At 49.1% G+C, this 21,461-nt stretch overlaps 2 protein-coding genes and 2 non-coding genes across 7 annotated transcripts in view; 2 read left to right on the plus strand and 2 right to left on the minus strand.

Annotated features, from left to right (window-relative positions):
- The window catches only part of LOC102443733 (uncharacterized), a 277,521-nt gene that overhangs the window by 89,425 nt on the left and 166,635 nt on the right, over positions 1-21,461 (plus strand). The window lies entirely within an intron of this gene.
- LOC102456015 (zinc finger protein 534-like) lies at positions 1,386-10,712 on the minus strand. 4 transcript variants are annotated; one of them, XM_075907205.1, is made up of 6 exons: positions 10,506-10,712; positions 8,938-9,043; positions 6,581-6,630; positions 5,781-5,907; positions 2,651-2,871; positions 1,386-1,971 (listed from the first exon to the last, which is right to left on the minus strand). In XM_075907205.1, exons 3-6 carry the CDS (start codon positions 6,602-6,604, stop codon positions 1,876-1,878), a joined length of 468 nt encoding a protein of 155 aa, XP_075763320.1. In that variant the 5' UTR covers positions 6,605-6,630; positions 8,938-9,043; positions 10,506-10,712; the 3' UTR covers positions 1,386-1,875. The 4 variants fall into 4 exon arrangements, with proteins under 4 accessions (XP_075763320.1, XP_075763319.1, XP_075763318.1 ...); XM_075907204.1 differs by lacking the exon at positions 2,651-2,871 and having other exon boundaries at positions 1,405-1,971; positions 6,581-6,661; positions 10,506-10,710; XM_075907203.1 differs by lacking the exon at positions 2,651-2,871 and having other exon boundaries at positions 1,406-1,971; positions 10,506-10,710.
- Positions 17,825-17,896, minus strand: TRNAG-UCC (transfer RNA glycine (anticodon UCC)). The gene has a single exon. It is a non-coding gene; the product is annotated as a tRNA-Gly (tRNA).
- Positions 20,500-20,571, plus strand: TRNAC-GCA (transfer RNA cysteine (anticodon GCA)). The gene has a single exon. It is a non-coding gene; the product is annotated as a tRNA-Cys (tRNA).

Here is a 21,461-nt window from a genome sequence, read left to right on the forward strand (position 1 = left end):
AGCATATGTAAAGACAATGGCTGCCAAAAGATAATGATTGGCAGGTCTTAGGCCCTGTCTACACTCTAATGATTTCTCTATGCAAATTACACTGACAATCAAAAAACCCTGCTCTAATTACATGGCTTGTGCATGGTCACAGCACAGTCCTCCTGTCTGCGGAGTGTCCACGGTTGGTGCTCTAGTATCAACAGTGATAGCAGGGCACAGTGTGTAACTATCTCACTGTGCTACTCAGAGCTGCCCTGTCCATAGGATGGCTTGGAGTGGCTGCCCTAGGCCATGAGCTTTGTGAGCTTTGTTTGCACTCAGCTTCACTGCAGCAGCAGGAAGCAAAATGCGCTGGCCTCAGGCCTCTCTGCTTCCCGCCACCGCAGAGACGCAGAGCGCAGCGGGCTGGGATAGGGTAGCAGAGCGGAGTTGGCTGCCAGACCACTCTGGATCCCACTGCCTCAGTGAGTGTGTGGGGGCGCATCCCTGGCTGCTGTTACATTTCAAAGGCAGAAGCGCAGTAGCTAGAACACGGGGTGAGTGAGGACTGCTGGAGTCCCTGCTCACCACATGTTCCCTGCTGCCCTTCTGCCTTTTAAATGTAATCAGAGCTGCGGCTGGCTCTTACCACATTTAAAAGGCAGAGGCACAGCTGGCATAGCGAGTGCTATGGGAAAAGGGGGGCCCCGAACGCCTCACGATCGACTGGTCAAGGCCTCGCGATCTACCAGTCAATCGCAATCGACCGGTTGGCGACCACGGCTTTACAGACATTTGTGTCGGATGGTCGGGCCAGGCACATGATGCCTGCATATTTAGGAACTCTTACCTCTATCGCAGGCTAGAACATTCTTCCCAGAGCGCAACTTTGCGGTGGCGACGTGCAGATGTTGACTTGCATCATGGGAGACGCGGCCTACCCACTGATGCTGTGGCTCATGAAGCCCTGCACTGGCCACCTGGACCTGAGGGAACTAGCCACCTGGACCTGAAAAGGGAATAATTTAACATGCACCAGAACTGGGCTTGGATGCAGGTGGAACGAGCCTTTGGGCTCCTCAGAGCGCGGTTCAGATGCCTGCTCACTCGCCTCAACATGGGGGAGTACAACATCCCTGAGGTGGTGTCTACGTGTTGCGTGCTCCACAACCTTTTAGAGAGCAAAGAGGAGGCCTTCCTCCTGGGGTGGGAGACACCAGCTGGTGGTGAGGGGAGGCAGTTTGAACAGCCCTGGATAGCTACCATCAGGTCGGCGTGCACATTTGGGAGGCCCTGAGAGAGAGATTCTCTGAAGGAGCCCAACAACTCTACCCAGGGCCTCCCCAATGGGGGCTTGTGACTTGCCCCCCAATACCTTTCCCAACACAACCCCTTCCTTCCCCCATTTCCTGGATAATCAATAAAGACAACAGTTTTGATTTCAAAATAAACTCTGTGTTAACTTATACAAACTGTGAGTAACTGGGGTGGAGGGGGGGGGCTCATATCCTGGAGGAGGGAAAGGGGCTCAGAAGCAGGAGGGGGGCTCAGAAGCAGGAGGGGGGTGTCGTGTAGAGCGCAAGCAACTGCCACCTCGAGTCCGGGGACCTCGACGGACTCGGGGTTGGGTGACGCCTGGGACAACAGGGGGCTGGGCAGGAGGGGGGCAGGGCTGCAGCTGGGTCAAGGGTGGCAAGGGGAAAACAGGGGCAGGGGGGGCGTGAACAGGGGGAGCGGCAACAGGGACAGGACCCGGATCCGCCATGACCTCCTGGATCATGGCGCACACATTTTCGCCCTGATGCACCAGCTCGCTCCACAGGCGCTCGTGCCACTCGGCCTCCGCACGAAACTTGTCGTCGAGGGTTTGCTGGAGGTCTCGAAGGACCTGGATGTGCTGGCGCATCAGGTTGTGGTGTACGTGCCAGTGCCTGTGGCTCCCACAGCTTCGGTTGGCTGGCGGGGCTGGTCTGGCTCGCCCCTCATGGACAGCTGGTCTGGCTGTGGAGGACAAGAGGGAGAGGCAGTCAGTCATCCATGCACACGTTGTCCGTGAGAGCATGCCCTCCTCTGTGAGCAGCGAGCAACTGTCCTTGGAACAGGGGACGCTAATGTCCTGACAGCAAGGCCACGTGTGGCCTGTCCAGCAGCCCCAGCCTCACAGGGGCTCTGAGATGCACAGGGGACCATCCTGCCTACCCCCGCCCTCCCACCATGGAGAAGCAGCACAGGGAAGTATCCAGCCACAGGGGGTTCCCAGGTGCGGAAGAAGGGCCTGGAGCAGCCTGGCTTTCCTTGAGGCGTGCACACACACACCTGCACCTGGCAGCGCTGTCTGCAGGAGCAGGTGGTGCCTTGCGCGTGCAGGCATGGCTATCTGCGATACTTATCGGTCTGTGCGGGGTCATGCATGCGCCCTTGTGCCCAGTCTGCTTCCAGCAGTGCCTGGGGGACAGCCCTCTCTGGGGTTGGATGTGTGTGGGGCCTCCCCCTAAACTGTGAGCAGCAGCCCGTGTGTGCTCTGGGACTGACTCTTGAGGCCACATGTTGCATACAGCCGCTGCATGTGCACAGCCAGCTGCAAGCTGTGCAGGTCGGGCAGGACAAGTGACGATCATGCCCCATCCCCTGTTCTCCCGCCTCCCCTGCCCTGTGTGTGTGCCAACCTCACAGCACTCGCCTGATGTTCTTTCCCTGGCGTCAGAGGATGCCTGAGAGGTGTGCTGGGCCTGGGGGACCGGCTCCAGGTTGAGGATGACAACACTGCCAGTGTCCCCCTCCTCCTGCAGCTGCTGGTCATCGTCCAGCCATCTGGCTGGATCACAACGGGTGTCTCCAACCCCGACTCCACAAGGATGCATGGAGACAGGGGTTGCCTATCCCCAGGATCTGATGGAGCTCCTGGAAGAAGAGGCAGTAGTGTGGGGCTGCTCTGGAGCGGGAGCTGTGATCACGGGCCCGAGCAGCAGACTTGGTCAAGGGGCCAGAGCTTCGGCCATGCAGCCATAGGTGTCTGCATTTCGGCGGCACGACTGAAGGATCTGGAGGGACACCTCCTCGGCTCAGAGCTCCAGGAGAACCTGGATCTCAACCCCCGACCAGGATGGGGCCTGGGACAGCTCCCTGGAAGGGCTGGAGGCCCTTGGGGGCCTTGTGGCTCTGCCATGGCTGCTGGCTGGTGTGGCAGGGAGAGCCGTGCAGTCATTGTGCTGCTGTGAGGCCAGCTTCCTGCCACAATGCCTGCCCCAGCTGCCTGCGGCTTTAAGTTGTGGCTGGAGACAGGAACTATAGAGCTGTGATTAGAATAGATGGATTGTCTACCAGGGCACCTGTGGTTTTTCCTGGAGGCCTCTTTTTTCGAAAGAACTGACTCCCCCAAATCCACATATGCCTTTTTTAGAAACATCTCTTTCAAAAAAGGCATTTTTCCTCATAATTTGAAGTTTACCAATTTTGAAATAAAGCGCAGTTGGCAGTTATGGTGAGGATGGTATTTAGTGATTTCATCGTAAAAGAAGAGATACTAAAAGTATTGCCTATGAAAGGGCGAACAAAGGGTGAGGACATCTATAATTTATTTAAATTATACACAACATCAATTAGTATGCCACTACACAAGCTGTCTGCGATCACCATTGACGGGGCACAAGCAATGGATTCATTGCACTCTGAAAAAAGAATGAATCCTTTCCAAAATTTATGACTTATCACTGCATTATCCACCAAGAAGCTTTGTGCGTCAAAGTTCCTTCTTTTCAACATGTCATGAATGTCGTTATTAAAATAATTAACTCTCTATTCGAGCGAAACCTTTGCAACACCGACTTTTTAAGGCCCTGTTGGAAGATTTTGATGATAAACAATCTGATCTTATCTTGCACACACAAGTACAATGGCTGAGCAAAGGTAAAGTTCTTGCACGTTTTTTAAGCCTAATTGAAGAGATCAAAGAATTTCTGAAGTCCACAAATCAGAACTTCGAGCAACTAGAAGACTCCAGCTGGTTAACGGACTTGGCTTTTCTTGCTGACATAAGACAAATTGAACATTTTAAATCTTGAGCTCCAGGGAAAAGACAAACATGTGGCTCAAAGATAGGTTCTGTAAAATCATTCAAAGCAAAACTGATCTTGTGGATGTCACATAAGAAGACGAAGTCTCTCATACATTTCCCAAGAATAAAGAAAATGGTATATGACAGTGATTTTAACCCTTCACCATTTGTTATCCACATTCAAAGACTTCTGGAACAATTTGAAAAGAGATTTCAACAGTTCACCATCATTGAGCCTATAGTTGCCTTTCTTGTGAATCCTTTTACTTGCCAAACAGAGGTAACAGAAATGGCTACATCAATTGTGAGTCTCATTCAAGTAAGAACAGAAGAAGTGGAACTGGAGATTTTGGACCTTCAAAATGATATTGTTCTAAAATCCTGTGCAACAGATGAAAACTTTTGGAATCTGGTTGACTGAAAAAAGTTTCCTGCCTTAAAAAATGTAGCATACAAAATAAAATCTTATTTCGGTTCCACTTATCTATGTGAAGTTCTGTTTTCAACAATGAACATCATAAAATCAAAATACAGATCTCAGCTTACAGATGCCCATCTTGACAATTGCTTACGAATGGGAATATCATTCTACTCTCCCAACTATGAAAAATTGGCTGAAGAAATGCAGTGCCAAAAATACTGACTATTAGAAAAACCACGTGACTTAATGAAATCCTATTTTCCATTAAGTGCTGATGAGCGAGTACGATTAACTTTGTGTTTAACTATTTTTCATATTTGTTTGTTTGTTTATTGAAATCCAGTTACAAGTAACAATACAAAGAATATTTTTTAATTAACCATAACTGGCTATCTATGTTAAAGTAAGAATAATAAATATATTTGGACCAGCTGTTCAATAATGTTTTACTTTTTTAAAATAAATAAGATGAAAACTGTTTATGATATTTATTTTGTAAAAACTCCTTAATTTTTCTTACAGGTAGATAATAAAGAGCAAATTCACATGGTAAGGTGAAAGAGTAATTGCCGAATAATTTAATTAATACTGTAGTAAAAACTAAGTGTGCTTCTTCCCCTCCATTGCTTAAGCTCAAAACAGCACGTATCATTTAGCTGATTGCGCATGCCTTAGAAGCTGCTAAACTTTCTGCCAGGGAACTGAGTAAACTTGCAGTGACCAATCACGTTGCGACATGCTGACCAGAAAGAATGTGAAATCTATAAAAGTTTCAGCTCAGGCGATGCTCAAGGTCGACCTTGCTTTGAGCACTGAGCTCCTCGGTCGAACTTGTTTGCAAACAATAAATGGAGTTGGACCCAGCCTGAAAGTGTGACTCTCTTCTTGAGGCAAATTGAACTAGCCTCCAGGGGACGAAACTAGCAATTTATGCAACAATACCTTTTACATGTAAAATTACCTTTTTTATCTTAGGGATTCATATATTATGTAACATTAAATATGATGTTTTTTGTATTATTTAATGTACAAATACAAAATAAGCCTTGAGAAACTGTTGGCGCCCACCACACTCTTCTGAAAACATGAATGTGCTATTGGCCACAAAAACATTGGGGACTACTGCCAGAGGCATTAGTGCAGTCTCCAGAGAAATGGAGGTACACCTAGTGTTACAAGACAAGACTCACGTGCAACAAGGTGAATAAAACCCCACTTCATCACACAAGGAAACCTGTCAAAACTTGTATGATGAGTAAAGGTATAAAGTTAGTATGATTCAGGTTCTTCAGAGATGCCACCCCTTCTGATAATCACAGGGACAGGACTCCTTACCCAGTGAGGTCACATTCTCATAGTTCTCCTTCATGACGGCTCTGTAGAGGGCTCTCTGATCAGGGCCCAGCAGAGCCCACTCTTCCTTGGTGAAATACATAGTCACCTCCTCAAAGGTCACAGGCCCCTGGAAAAGAAAAAGTCCAACACTCAGGACTTGCTTCTTCAGCCACAACCCCACAATTCACAGAAGATAAATGGTGAAGTAACTCAAATCCTATTGATCTAATATTTTAGGCTTAAATTTGCATTTTTATTTATTTGCTAGGTAATCTGCTTCGATCTGTTTGCTATCATGCATAATCTTGCATTTTCCCAGTGTGTTTTGAATGAGGTGTCTGTGGAAAAATCTCAGCTTGCTTAACACAAGTGGGTTATATGTATCTTCCCCACACTGTGAGGAGGTAAACTACGTTAATGAGCTTACATTGCACAGATCCCTGTGCAGTTTAAGATGATATAATTCTGGGTTTATGCTCTGGCAGAGGTGCAAAGCCGGGGAGCAAGAAGACTAGAGCCAATTTCCTATCTGTCCTTGAGTGGTTCAGGTAAAGCACTCAGGTAGCTCTGTTGAGTATGACACCAACAGCTGCCATGTTGATAACAAAGCCTGGAGAGACCGGCTGAAACTCCAGCAAAGCAAAGTGAGAAGGGCCACCCAACCTAAGGGACAGAGGGCACAGTGGTTCCTAGAAAGCTTGCAGGCTGCACTACCATCGCTAGTAGCTCCCACTCTCCTATGTATTTACTGCTCATCTTCCTCCAAAGAACTCACCAGCAGCTCCCTGATAACCTCTTACCTGAGCCAGCTCCATGGCAGCCATTTCCTTCCCCCTAGGGATGTGATACTCTGGAACAAAACGCGGATGTTATTCTGTAGCCTGCCAGGGTGAGACGGGCCAAGCAAGAGAAAGCAGAGGGACTTTTGTCCATTCCACACAAAAATTCCCCTTAGGATTTTTCCCTGCTAACCCACACTCTAGGCCAGGGCTGGTCAAAATACGGCCCAGCCAAGGCACCAGATCCAGCCCATGAAACCACCCTGCTGGGACCCTCAAGCACGCAGCTGCAGCAGTTTAAAACACAGTCCCTGCTACTCTCTGCTCTGCAGGGAGAGGGAGGCTTTGTGTGATCTACCTGCCCCCAGCCAAATCTTCGGCTCCGACTGGCCAGAAACAACCAGCCAATAAGAAATGACTTCAGCCAATCTCTCATCTCCTATTGGCTGGGAACATCCAGCCAACTGGAGCTGAGAGATTGGCCTGAGAGACTGGGGCAGCAGCAGCCTCTTTCCCCACACAGAGTTGAGAGCCATGTGGAAGGAGCAGACTGAATTTTCAAGCGGGCTGGGGCTGCAGCAGGCAGGGAGCCCAGTCTGCCTTGGGGGTGCTACAGCCTGCTGGCCGGGAGACACTTAGGTAAATTCCTCCCAGAGGGCACCTGCCTCTGGCACCCCAACCACTCCTGCACCCCAAATCCTTCCCTCAAATCACCATCCAAGCCCTCTGCACCCCCTGCCCCAGGTGACATCTCCCTCCCAGATTCTGTACCCTCTCCTAGACCCCCCCCCAGGCCAGAATCCTCTCCTGCAGCCACACACACCCCTGACCCTACACCCTAATCCCCTGCCCCAAGTCACAACCCTCTCCTCCACCCTAACACCCTCTCAGACCCCACACCCTCTCCTGAACCCCAGTCCCTTACCCTGTGCGCCCTTCTGTATCCAGCCTCCATCCTAGACCCCACACCCCCTCCACAGAAAAGTGCGGCCCTTGACCACTTACCAAAAACTTGGAGTGGGCCCCCCCACCAAAAATTACTGCCCATCGCTGCTCGAGGCTCAGTCACATTGTGAAGCACACCCCTCCCACCAGAATGTTTTTCACTGGAATGCCTAAGAGGAAGCTGCTTTTCTGACTTCTTAGTAGCCAGTGTTGCGAAACTGAAGTTTACTGTTGCTGGGGTATATCTTAGGACAGTGTTTCCCAATTAAAAAACGAATATCTTTATCTTTGCATTCTGAATGATTTTTTTCAAAACGTCTTCACAATTTAGCAGGTACTAAACAACTATTAGATAATATTTTGTTGCATAGTACACACTGGAGCATCTTTATTTCCATTGCTTGTGAATGCAAATGACAAATAGTCCTCACGATACCTGCGTTTCTTATTACGTGGCTGTAATTTTTCATTATTAACTTGAACTGCCTTGGTGTCTTCCCTGCAAGTTTCAGTAACAACATGGGGGTTTGAAGTACTCACTTTAAAGAAAAGTTCCTTCTTTTAGCCAATGATTCATGGGGAAATTTGGTATCAATAATGTAATTCTATGTGTAGATACTATTAACTTGTATTGTTAAAGTCACGCACGTGAGCCACGCTTCCTGACAGCAAGTAAGGGATTTCCGGAGTAATATACCATGTGATCACACCGACTGACAGCACCGCCCTACGCTCTGCGTTTCCAAAGAGACCTAGTAGCAGCAGCAGCTGCAGATCCCGCTTCTCTTGCTCAGCACAAGAGTCCTCTCCCCCTCTGCCTTTCCAAAGGGACCGAGTAGCAGCAGCTTTGGAAAGGCAGAGTGGTAGTGGTGGTGGTGAGAGGAAGGGGAGGACTCTTCTGCTGAGCAAGAGAAGTCGGATTGGCAGCAGCTGCTGCTGCTACTAGGTTGCTTTGGAAAGGCAGAGTGGCAGTGGGGGAGGGGAGGTGTCTGAAAGCCCAGTGGGGAAGCAAAGGAGGAGCCAGCATCTTTGCATGCCGGCTCCTCTCTGTCTCTTTAAGGGAGGAGGGGGAGTGTTCGGGTTCCCACGGAATCCTTACTTTCACTTTGCGGAACCCCGGAGTTCCGCAGAGCACCATTTGGGAAACACTGTCTTAGGGAGACTAACCACCAGGTTTGGGGTGTATCTGCCCTATATCTCAGCAGTTTGTCCTGAATCTGTTATTCTCGGGGGTGATCCACAGAGGCATGGTGACACCTCTGTCCCCGTGTGCCCTGCAACCCTCTTCCCATTTAACCTTTGGCTCAAAGTGTCACCCCAGTAGTTCCTGAACCCATGCTGCAGTCTGTACCCCCTCCAGCCCCATAGCCATTCTGAACCCCAGCCTGTTTCTTCCCCGGCAGTCCCAGGTACCCCACTCTGTCTAATCTAACCTGGCTCCACAGGCTGTGCTGTGCTGAATGCTGGCCAATCTGGCACTATAGTGGCCTTTGATGGGTGAAAGGGGAAGTGCAGAACTTCTTAGGCAGTATGTTTTATCTGCAGAAAAAAGAAGAAATTCTGTGCTGGACATGAATTCTGCATGTGAGGAGTAACTCACATGCTGCACAAACCTCATCTGCTTACTCCCTTTTCTTCTTTCTAGGCCTCAGAGTTCCAGAGCTGCTGTTGTCTCTGACACACACAGGCTTTCATTCCCATTACTGCTGGTGGGACCCAACCCAGTTCCAAGAGTGAACCTTAATTTCCCATTCACACAGACAGCCTCACCTGAAGGGGAGCTGAAGGAGGGGAGAGGACACAAAGGGAAAAGGAGTGAAATTGTAAGCTATAGCCTTGTTGGTCCCCGGATATTAAATTCAAATCCCAGAATATTAAATTGAAAATTCAAACGGTTCTTTTTGGTTTATCTTTCATTCAGTGTTGCAATTGTTAGATCACAGTTAGAAAACTGAAATGAAATAACCATGGCAGGTTAAGAGGAGAGTGTTTGGCATTGGGCATAGATGGGATGTAACAATAAAGGGAAATAACATGATCTTGGTAACTAATTGACCATTCATTATCAGTCGTAAATAGGTCAATGGAGGGATGATAGGAGTTACTATAGAGAACTTTCTGGGTGTCTGGCTGGTGAGTCTTGCCCACATGCTCAGGGTTTAGCTGATCGCCATATTTGGGGTTGGGAAGGAATTTTCCTCCAGGGTAGATTGGCAGAAGCCCTGGAGGTTTTTCGCCTTCCTCTGTAGCATGGGGTACAGATTACAGCTGGAGGATTCTCTGCATCTTGGGGTCTTCAAAGTATTTGAAGGCTTCAATATCTGAGATAACGGCGAGGAGTCCTGTGGCACCTTATAGACTACCTGAAGTGTAGGAGCATAAGCTTTCGTGGGCAAAGACCCACTTCGTCAGATGCATGTCTTTGCCCACGAAAGCTTATGTTCCCACACTTCAGTTAGTCTATAAGGTGCCACAGGACTTCTCACTGCTTTTGCAGATTCAGACTAACAGGCTACCCCTCTAATATCTGAGATATAGGTGAGAGGGGGTGGGTGAGATTCTGTAGCCTGCACTGTGCAGGGGGTCAGACTAGATGATCATAATGGTCCCTTCTGACCTTAAAGTCTATGAGTCTGAGAAAGGATTGTGCAAAAAGGAAAAGGCCAAAGGAACAGAGCCCTTGAGCCTTCAACCAGCCCCAGTCAGACCTGGGTGGGACCCTAACCAATCACCTATCCTGCTTGGCAGTGAGCACGGCATGTCCTAGTTGGAGCTATGGCGTGTGCATGTATCTGCTCCGCTGATGTGCTACTTCACTATGAATGCAGCATGGCCGGGGGAGGGAGCTGGTCCCCGCCCCTCCCGACTCTCCCAGGAGTGCCCCAGGGCGGAGCGTGGCCTGGGCCGCCCGCGGGCACAGGCACACGGGGAGCAGGTCCCAGGCTCCCACGGACGCGGGGCGCAGCCGCTGCCCTGCCCCGCCCGGGGCTCTCTCCGTTACCTGCAGGCTCGGGCTGGGCAAATGAAGGTCTGACCCCAGCACCGCCTGATGCTCAGCCCGGGCTCCCCGCGCAGAATGGAGGCAGCAGCGCGGCTTTCCCCCGAGAGCCGATCGCACTTTGTTCTGGTTCCTCCAGCACCCGCCAGCGATCCCAACTCCCGCCAGGCTGCCTCTGCGCCTGAAGCCTGCGGGTAGGCGGGATCTCCCTGGGAAGCTGCTTAGAAAGCCCCATGTGTTCTGGGAAATGTAGTCTCCGGGATTTCTGCCTTTCCCTACCCTGTCCGGAGCCAGCGCCAGATTTATGCGCAAGCGAAATAAAATGCAGTTTAGGGCTTCAGATGACGAGGGGCCTCTAAATATAAAACAATTACTACTTTTTACTTGCATCCTCGCCTATGTACAGGTATATATGGCAAATATAATACTTAATTTTTTTCTCTCTTGATTGTTCTTTCTGTTAGAATAATACACATTTTTGGTAATGCCTTGGGCCCTCTTAAACTCGACATTGTTTAGGGCCTTAGCACATCTTAATCTGGCCCTGCCAACAGCCCGAGAATTAGAGAGACAAAATGTGCTCTTGTCCTGGAGCTGTGGAGTAAATTATTGCCATTCTTCCCTTGGCTCATATCTCTGGGCAGAATTCCCAAGCGTGACATCCCTCCCTAGATACTTTTGGGGCATTCTCCGAAGTTCTCTGCTTAGTCTCCCCTTTTGGATTTCTGATTTTGCACCTTTGACCCTCGCTCCGGCCCTGTGATTCATTAGTTGCCCTCTTAATTATTTGAATCCCGGATCCAGTAACTCAGTCCCTCAAGATGGGGCAAAATGCAGGACAATGTAGCACTTTAAAGACTAACAAGATGGTTTATTAGATGATGAGCTTTCATGGGCCAGACCCACTTCCTCAGATCAAATAGTGGAAGAAAGTAGTCACAACCATATATACCAAAGGATACAATTAAAAAAAATGAACAAATATGAAAAGGACAAATCACATTGCAGAACAGAAGGGGGATGCGGGGGATGGGAAGGGGGAGGAAGGAAGGTAAGTGTCTGTGAATTGCTGATATTAAAGGTAGGGAGAGTGGGATGTTTGTGAGTTAATGGTATTACAGGTGATAATTGGGGAAACTGTCTTGGTAATGGGTGAGAAAGTTCAAAGTTTTGTTAAGTCCTTGTTGGCAAGTGTCGAATTTTAACATGAATGACAGTTCAGAGGATTCCCTTTCAAGTGCAGATGTAAAAGGTCTTTGTAGCAGAATGCAGGTGGCTAAGTCATTTAGAGAGTGTCCTTTCTGGTTAAAGTGGCAAGAAACTGTTTTCTCTTTGTGATCTTGTCTGATATCTGTTTTGTGGGCATTAATCCTTTGGCGAAGTGTCTGAGATGTTGGAAAGGGGCTTTTAGATGCAGTGAGGCTTGCTTCTGGCAGCTCGCCTCCCAGGTTTCAATAGGTGCACAAGCTGGGCAGTGGAGCCAGGCCCGGTGCAAGTCAGCAGCCTTGCTCTTAATTCCTGCCAAACTCGTTAAACTCCCCTCTCTGTCACTCTCAGGAGTGGCAAGTGATAAGGACCCCTGCTGCCTGGGCTCCAGGAATATTTTGTGCCTCCCCCAGTATGTCCACCAGCCCCGCTGCCGCTCCTGAGCAGTTTTCCTTCTAAGGTGTGCACCTGTGTAGACACACACCAAGAATTTGAGGCCCGCCCACCTCCTCAGCAGAACCGAGCAGTGGTGGCTCAGCTGTTCCAGGGCAGGGCCATGTACTGCCCACCCCAGGGGCAGCAAGGCAGCCATCACACAGACCTGACCTTAGCTTCTGCCCTCCTGCAGGGCTGGAGCTGTGGTCCACGTGGTGGGCGGCATCTGCTCCAGCAGCCCCAGCTGGGGCCAGAGCTGGAGCTGCATCACATGTGGGCGGTGGCGGTGGCTGTGCGTTGGATGGGCTAGGGCTGCATAGTAGGGGGCGGGTAGCCTGCTCCGGCAGCTGGGGTGGGCTGGGGCCACATGACAGTGTGTGTGTGGGGGGGGGTGCTACGTGAGAGAGTTTCTTGGGGAGCAGCACCACGTGAATGCCAGAGTAGCACACATCCAAACAAGCCCACATGACCTCATTGTTGGTACACAAGACAAAACTCACTCCACACAAGGATGGAAACTCACTCCACACAAGGATGGAAAATCTTAGAGCGGTGGTTCTTGAACTTTTTTGCCTGTGGACCACTTGGCTCAACGCAAGCCTGTCCATGAACCACCAGTTCCTAATGGAAACTCACTATTAATTACATAATTACCCCGAGTCATTTTGCTAGTGCGGCAGCTAGGGAGAATGGTTTAACTGAAATGATTAAACAGATTCAATATTTTAACTTTCTCATGTTAGTCTATTAAACTTCATTTTAAGTCAAGTAAAATATTAATTTATGTCCAACACAAAAGGTTTCAATGTTTTCTTTATTTATGGCAGGGGTGGGGAACTTTTTTTGGGTCACATGCCACTGACCCAAATCAGTTGGGTCCCACAAGTGAGAAGGAAAAAACCTTCTCCAATGCCCTCCCCCCACTGATTTGGCCCCCAACTGTGATACCTCACTCCACTGGTGTTCCAGTCCAGTGAAGCAAAAGGAAGGGCAGCAGTGGATTTAGGGCAGGGCAAGCGGGGCGGCTGCCCCGGGCCCCGCGCTTCCCGAGGCCATGCGCTGTGTCAAAGGAGGGGCCCTGCGAAATTTTGCTGCCCTGGGCCCCGCGGCACTTTCATCCGCCCCTGGGGAAGGGTCAGGGAAGACTGAGGTTCAGAGCTTCCCGTAGGCCAGATTTACTTTTCTGGGGCCCCAGAGTTAATGGATTTTGTCGAGCACCTTAGGCTCTGGGGTGGGTACAGAAATGAGGTGTTCAGGGCAGGGTTGCAAGAGAGTGGACTAGGGATGGGGATGCAGGATCTGGGCAGGAGGCGGGGTGCAGGATGCGAGGTCTGGGTGGGAGGTAGGGTGCGGAAGCAAGCTGGGAGTAGTGTGTCTTCCCAGGGGGGAGGGAGCAGGAGCAAGAGCAGTGTGTGGCCAGGAGGGAGGATGCAGGAGCAGGCTGGGGAGTGCGGGATCTTGGCAGGGTATGGGGGGTGAAATAGGGGGATTAGGGTACAGAGGTCTGGGCTTGAAAGGGGGATGCTTACTTGGCTTCGTGCTCCTGTTGCTCCCATTGGCCAGCCAATAGGAGCAGTGGGGAAAGCCTCCAGACAGCACGTTACTGCTCTACTCCTTCCCTGGTGGAGTAGAGAGGGGGTGTGTTGTACTTAAAAGAAGTACTCGGGATCTTTTTCAGAGGGATAAGGCAACATGCCACATTTATTGATCACACATAGAATAATCAATACTTATCATATGCATATGATACATCACACTCATGCACTCTCACACACACAGAAGCACACTCCATCTTGTTGTTACCAAAAGTTGCTCCCCCTAACTGCACTGGCCAGGTGAGTTAGATGGAGGAGGGGGTGGAGCCGGGCTTCTGCTGATCCGGACCGATGCTCCCATGTTGACAAGATGAAAACCCGGGGTCCCTCTGCAAGATGCCTCCTATTTATCCCTCTCATGCAGCCAATTAGTCATCAACTGGCCTTTCTTAATGCTGCTTCAAAGAGAGTTCTTCCAAGGGCAGGCACTTGCTGCTGGACTCCCAAGGCGTCTGTCTGTCCAGTCTCCTTAATGAGCTCACTTTTCAGATATTGTCTTGGGTCTGACTCCCAGACCTTCTCCACCCTTGCAACTGCTGCTGGAGGTGCTCCCCTTTCCGTCTCCATTCACACCTCATTCATTTCAACAGGACAATCAAGGAAAGGGGAGAGCTCAAAAGACATTTTTTTCTTACAAGATCTATATATCTTAATACAAAGTTATAGGAGAAATGCTACAGAGATTCTATAAGAACACTTAACAAAGATATATCTAAAAGGACAAGATCTTAATACAAAGCATAATATCACAGAGATTTCTCCACAGGTCAGCCCCCTCCTCCATGCAGTGGGGAGCCCGCGCTGACTGGAGCTGGGTCTGGCGGGGAAGGTGGTGGTGGTGGTGGGGGGGGGGGGGGGGAGGGCCTTTGAGAGGAGATGCCCAGGGCTTTAGTAAGATGCTTGGTACAAACACCCCAGGACTGGACGGGGTAAGGAACTGGGGTCGGGCAGCCCTACAGTGTACTTCAGCGGTATTGCCCTTGAATTTCGTTCACTCCCTGGGCTCAGTCGGGTTCCTCTTCTGCAGGCTCTTAAGCTGGATGCACAGGATGCTGCTCTCAAGCTTCAGCATCCGCAGAGACTCAACCAACTCCGTGGTCAGCTACACCTCCAGGTCGGGCTCTTCATACTGGAGCCTGCCTAGCCACGGGGGCTTGATGGCCTCGGCCTATCTCTTCACCAGCTGTGCCTATTGCCTGCACAGCAACAGAGCCTCCTGCTGCTTCATCTTCAGCCGGGTGGCGTGGAGCCGGAAAAGTTCCTGGCACCGGCACTGCGCACCTTCTCGCCCAGCTACTGGAACTCAGCTTCCTTCTCCCTCCTGCCCTGCTGCTACGTTTTTATCTCATGCAAGAGTAATGTTGGCTGTTCTACACTCCCCGCCCCACACACACACTCCCTTTGGCTTCCTGCTCAGAGCCGGTGCTGCGACCTCACAGCGGCGTGCTGACCACAAGGCTGCAATGACAGCCGGCTCCCTGCTGCGTGGGGGAGGAACAGGGGGCTGAGCTTGAGCCACGGAGCCTGGGAGGTGGCCACAGACCACACTTTGAGAACCACTGGCATAAGCTCTCAATATGGTAGTGTTGGAAAAAAGCCATGCAGTTTAGATTGCATTAATAGCATGCAAGTCATGGAAGGTGCCAGTACCACTCAACTTAGTTCTGATTAGAAGTTAGCTGGAGTACTGTGCCCAACTTTCGTCAGCACTGTAAGAGAAACTGGAAAAGATCTGGAGATGATTGAAAATGATGCTCAGAGGGATGGAATGCAACCTTATGAGCAAAGGCTGAAAGATCTGGGTATATTGGGTATGCAACAGAGGGGATTAAGCTGCCATAAGAGATGGAGAAGTGCTGATCTCTCTTGCCACAGAGGGCAGGACCACTGACAATAAATTCAAATTGAAGCAGAGTTTGGTGGTGCCTGGAATGGGATTGTTTCTCAGAAAACCATACAGAAGAGAAACAGAATCACCAGGCACATGAAAGAGTCTGGCTGGGGGCTCCCCTCCCTTCAGTACTGTCCCAGACTCCAGCATCCTGCCCCCTCGGCACCTCCTAGGGAGAACAGGAGATGGATCTGAAGCATTCTTCCCCGGTTCATATGGGACGATTGCTCATTTTTCCCCTTTGTGGGACTGAGTGAGGGGAAAGTGCACAGTTTTCTGCATTCCTAACTCTGGCTGGGGAGCACAGGGGGCAGAGGAACTTAGACCTGCCTCAGCCAGGGGACGTGTACCGCTCCCATGGTTGTGTCCACTGAAGGTGCAGTAGCCATGGAGAGGCACTTCCCACCTGGCCCAAACTACTTATATCACAAACCTTGATAGCACCAAAGAAGTCTTTAACCATGGGTTCAACAAGTGCAGAATGACTGCCGAAAGTGCCTTTGGCAGATTGAAGACTCATTGGTATTGCCTTTTTGGCAGGTTAGACATCAATGAGGAAAATACTCCCATGTTCATAGCAGCATGCTGTGCTCTGCACAACAGTTGTAAAGCTAGGGTCGGGGGATTGATTTGAGCCATCAGCTACCATGACTATTGGAGGAATTGACTTGGTGGGAAAGGGATGCTATTCGAATCAGGGAGGCTTTGAAGCAGCATTTTGACTATGAACCCTATTAGTATGTTTTTCTGTCAGGCATTTAGCTAGGCATTGTTACTTGCTGCCAAATAGGGCCTTTCTAATGATTTTAGCTAGAGTGTTGGTTGCCCCTCTTTCTGAATTTCAGCAGCAACCAACATGTGAAGGACACATAGATTAATTTTATTGCTAAGAATAACATTTTATTAAATGGCTATGACACTGGACAACCTTGTTAGATGTTCCCCATCCTCCTCCAACTCCACTTCCTCATCCATCACTTTCTCCTTGGGGTTGACACGCTGGCCACTGCCTCCAGCTCCCCTGAAATTTCCTTGGGGCTCTTTGCAGTGAAGATAAGGTTGCCATAGATGTTGGCCTACAACTCATTATAGAAGAGGTCTGAGGAGCTGCACCAGAACAACGATTTGCCTGCCTTGCTTCTAGTAAGCCTGACACAGCTCCTTGATCATAGCTGCATTTCCCTTTCATGGCCCTTCTCATCCATGACATGAACCGTCTGCCCATAAGTACCTCTATGCATGGACTGGAGCTGGACCTGCATGGCCTCCTCTCCTCACAGACACAGCAACTCCAGTGTTCTCCAAAGCACATTTGCTTTAGAAAGCCACCATGGTCAGTTGGGAAGTTGCAATGAGAATTCTCTAAATCAGGCATGTCCAAAGTCCGGCCCGCGGGCCAATTGCGGCCCGTGTTCCGGTTTAATACGGCCCCCCAAGTAATTTGGCAATATCTATCTTTTATGACCCCCAACGAATCCATATGTATTGAGATGAACACATTGTAAAATCTCAGTTAATGTCAGTTGGTCTAAATCAGTTATAAATATATTTGGACACAACATGTATACTTGGTGTTATGTTCCTGTTCATATTTTTTGAACTTAAAAGTTGACAGACAACCTTTATTACCAATAATATGTAATGTACTTTACAATGTTCCTGACATATATTTCAGCTTCCTGGATTTTTTTTTTCATCTGGCCTTCAGATATGAAAGGCAGAGTGATTTAACACCTATTTAGATTTGTCACCCATGTGACGAAATGAAAAGTATGCCGTTTGCAATAAACTTTGCATAAAATAGTTAATTTGCATTTAATTTTAATGGTTCAAAGAATGTCAGGCAAAATGGTCGGCCCTCACGCATGTTCACTTCATCAAATCTGGCCCTCTTTGAAAAAAGTTTGGACACCCCTGCTCTAAATCAAGCAAATAGGAAGAATTTCAAACTTTCCTGGGGCTTTGAAGGGAAGGGCTGCATATACCTGCAGGGAAGTGGAGTTCAAACTGCTGACCAGAGCAGTTATGCTGGGATTGTGAGATATCTCCTGGAGGATGCATAGGGTCACTAGATGCAGTAAAGGGAGCCCCACTGGATCGATAGCTGGCTGACAGTGAAGACCATTCTGTTGATAAAGTAGTTATAACAAAGTGAGTGAAATTAAACCAATTCCAGATCAGGAAAAGAGACTTATTGCATTGGCTGGGAATCGAACCCAGGTCAACTGCTTGGAAGGCAGCTATGCTCACCACTATACCACCAATGCACTTGCTTGATAAGTTTCTGGTGAGCTATGAAAATGACTGTCTCACACAGCCCTCATGCACAAGTTAAATTGACTGGAGGCAGTTTGTTAACACTGGGCAGACAGGTTTCCTCAGTGACTAGAAGATGGGACAGGGGCTGCAGGCTGGGGTGGAGGTGCAACAGGAACAATATAGGAGGCAGGTAGGGTGGAGGAGGAGGAGGGTGAGAGTTAGAGCATGGTGTCTGGGTGGGAGATGGTGTGTAGGAGTGGCCTGGGGGTGGGGTTCTGGGCAGGAGGAAGCAGAGGATTGGGGTGACTGTCTTGTATAGCTCCTGTGGGGGGCACAGATGGCTCCATGCCATCCTGAACTTTCAGGCACTACTCCCATTGGCTGGGATTTTTAGCCAGTGTAGCTATGGGAGTGGAACCTGCAAACAAGCACAGGGACAGAATTTCCCCATTCTGCTGATCTCAGAGTCACTTTCTCTCCTCCTTCCCCTTCCAGGCAGAGTCCATAGTCCAGGGACTTGCCTTGATTCCATCCATGAGGCTCAAGGTTCCCTGACACCCTGCAGCAGGGAGTGTGGGATGAAACCCCTGCTGCTGGTGCCAGACTCCTGGGATACCTAAAGGCTCTCCCCTTCCATTGGCTGCTGACCCCTGTGCATCCCTCCCTGTTGCCCTGACTGAAGTCAATGGATCTACTGCAATGAGGGATTAGGTTTGGGGACAATTAGGGTTATTTCCTAAGCATTTGCCCTAACCCAGGGGTAGGGAGCCTTAGTCCCAGGGCCAGATGAGGTCCCCAGATTCCCTGGATCTGCCTCCTGGGGTTCAGGGCTTCTGCTCCCCCAACACTGTGAAACCTTCACTCGGAGTCCAACCCCGACTGCCTCCATCCAACTGATTTTTCTGTGGGTCAGTGTCACTCAACCCAAAAAAGGTTCCCCACCTCTGCTCTGGACCTATAAATAATGTCTGATTTTGAGAACAGTACCTTAAAATTTCTATGATGCTTGTGTCTGCCCTTGAAATGTACTATTTGCTTTAGCCCAGCACAGTCAAAGACTCACTTGCTGCACGAAAGCTCCTTTATTCTAAGTTCTACAAACAGCCTGCTCCCCACCCACTTCTAGGGGATGTAATTTTGGGACCCACGGGGAAGTTAAAGTAACATGCTCAAGATCACACCGGGGAAAATAAAGGGGGAACATACCCAGCTGTTTCTAGCCAAGTGTTCAATGAAACCAAAAAGTGAGACTAGAGACTGTGCAATTAACTATCTGAAACTACACCAAACCTACAATCATGCAGATACAACCGGCTCTGTGGTGGGTTATTAGAGACTCTGCTGCCAAACATGAAAGGGAAGCACATTGTTTGTAAACAGCTGCCATTTCATTGCATCTGAAAGTTGCAAAGGTAATGATCTTGGCTGAAGGAAGGTTGCCATTTTTAGAGCCCAGTCTATATTGTGTGCTCCAAGAAAGGTTTAAATGTGCAAGAGGTAGACACTACAAGAAACTGAGTCTGCATCTCAGCTTTGATTAATCCCAGTTTTTAATGTATTCCCGTTGTGATACTTTCCCTGTACTCTGCCTTATTCTAAGATTCTAGTCACAGATTGATTAGGAGAAGAATCCACTACTTTTTGTTACATTTGGTAAGAAAATGTAAACTAGAGATTGGAACTGATTTCAGATGGTTAGGTGTGCTAGACATATATTTTTGGGGAGAGAAAATGTCAAAAGTTTAAAATATCCCCATTCAGTGCAATTACTGAACATACTGGAGAAGGATATGAAACTATATATTTTCTCTATATATTTAAAAAAGTTTTTCCTATGGGATGACAGAGTGACATCAGCATGTCATGCAGTGTCCCGCAGCCTCTCCCTCCTTCCTCCCCTTTTCCTCACTTGTTTTTGGCGGCAGGGGAAAAGCATGGTCCCAGCAAGGTGTCAGAAAGGCCCCCCTGCTCCAGGGGGAAGAGTGCATGGCCTGTGTGGGCTTTCCCCTGGTGGGAGAAAGGGGCCAGAGCCAGAGCTACGTGCCACATGGCCTTTTCTCCTCACAGGGGGGCCAGAGCTGGAGCTGCATGTTGTGCGGTCTTGTCCCCGTTGTGTGTGTGAGGGGGAGGGAGGGAGTGTACTGACCAGCCACAGCCCAGCCCAGCCCAGCTCCCCGGTGGCCAGAGGCAGAGAGCCGGGCCTAGAGTGGCTTGGGCCTAGCTCCTCGCGGCACATGGGGAAAGCCAGGCCCAGCCCCACCCCACTCCCCAAGGGACTCCTCGGGAGTGGGGCCAGAGTTCATTGGCTGCCAGCCCTGCCCCCCAGGTACTATAGAATAGTCAAGTAACAGATAAGAATTCATGAGGTTACTAGACTATTCCATTAACTAATATTTAACATCCCTATTAAGGGGTTCTGTGTACAGGGACCTGTCGCTTTGAGGTTTGGAGCAATACTAGAGAGGGAAGGAGAGCAGGATATGGTCCAAAAAAACCTGAACAGATGTAGAAATTGTGGAAGCCATACTATTTAGATGTATTTTCATCTGAGACTGTCTTTGGAAAGTTGTATCCTTCATAATGATCAAAGTCATATTAGGTAAAAGAGTTGGGGAGTATAGCTCAGTGGTAGAGCATTTGACTGCAGATCAAGAGGTCCCTGGTTCAAATCCAGGTGCTCCCTTGCCAATAGCTTTTATAATGAAATCATATTCTCATATCCATTTCCAGTATGTTCAGAAGTTCCACTGAATGGAGATATTACAAACACTCAACATTTTCCCTCTTCAAATGTATATGAATCTAGCACACCTGACTATCTCCTGAAATCAGTTCCAATCTCTAGTTTACATTTACTCACCAAATGTAACACAAAGTAGCCCATTCCACCCCTTATTCTATCTGTGACCAGAATTTTATAATCAGGAAGAGTATCACAACAGGAATACAAAACTCAGATTAATCAAAGCTGAGATGCAGACTCAGTCTCTTGTACAGCTGGTGAAGTTGCACATTCAACCCTTTGTGCACACAATATAAATTAAGGTTCTAAAAATGGCAACCTTCCTTCAACCCAGATCATTGCCTTTGCAGCTTTCAGATGCATTGAAATGGCAGCTGTTTACAGGAAACATGATGGGCAGCAGAGTCTCTAGTAACTAACCACAGAGTTGGTTGTATCTGCATAATTGCAGCTTTAGCATAGTACCAAATAGTTAATTGCACCGTCTTATTTCACTAATCTCACTTTTTGGGTTCATTGAACACTTGGCTAGAAACTGCTGGATATTTTTTCCTCTTTATTTTCTCCTAAGGAGTATATGATCTTGGGCAGGTTACTTTAACTTCCCTGTGGGTCCTGAAATTACAACCCCTAAAAGTGGGTGGGGGAGCGGGCTGTAAGTAGAACCTAGAATAAAGGAGCTTTTGTGCAGCAGGTGAGTCTTTGAATGTGCTGGAGGTTAGGGCAAGGGTAGGGAACCTTTCTTGGGTTAGGGCTGCTGACCCACAGAAAAATCAGTCAGGCGAGGGGCAGCAGGGCCTGGTGTGCCAGTGAGGGCTCCCCAATGCTGG

This window comes from Pelodiscus sinensis, chromosome 24, assembly GCF_049634645.1.
Source record: "Pelodiscus sinensis isolate JC-2024 chromosome 24, ASM4963464v1, whole genome shotgun sequence".
In the NCBI taxonomy this organism is placed as follows: Eukaryota; Metazoa; Chordata; order Testudines; family Trionychidae; genus Pelodiscus; species Pelodiscus sinensis.

Coding starts and splice junctions, on each gene's coding strand:
- LOC102456015 (XM_075907204.1), bottom strand. CDS start 6,604: ATGGCTGCCATGGAGCTGGCTCAG. Junction 5,908..6,580: donor CTGCCATGGAGCTGGCTCAG/GTAAGAGGTTAT, acceptor TTTCTTTTCCAG/GGGCCTGTGACCTTTGAGGA. Junction 1,972..5,780: donor TGAGAATGTGACCTCACTGG/GTAAGGAGTCCT, acceptor TGTCCTCCACAG/CCAGACCAGCTGTCCATGAG.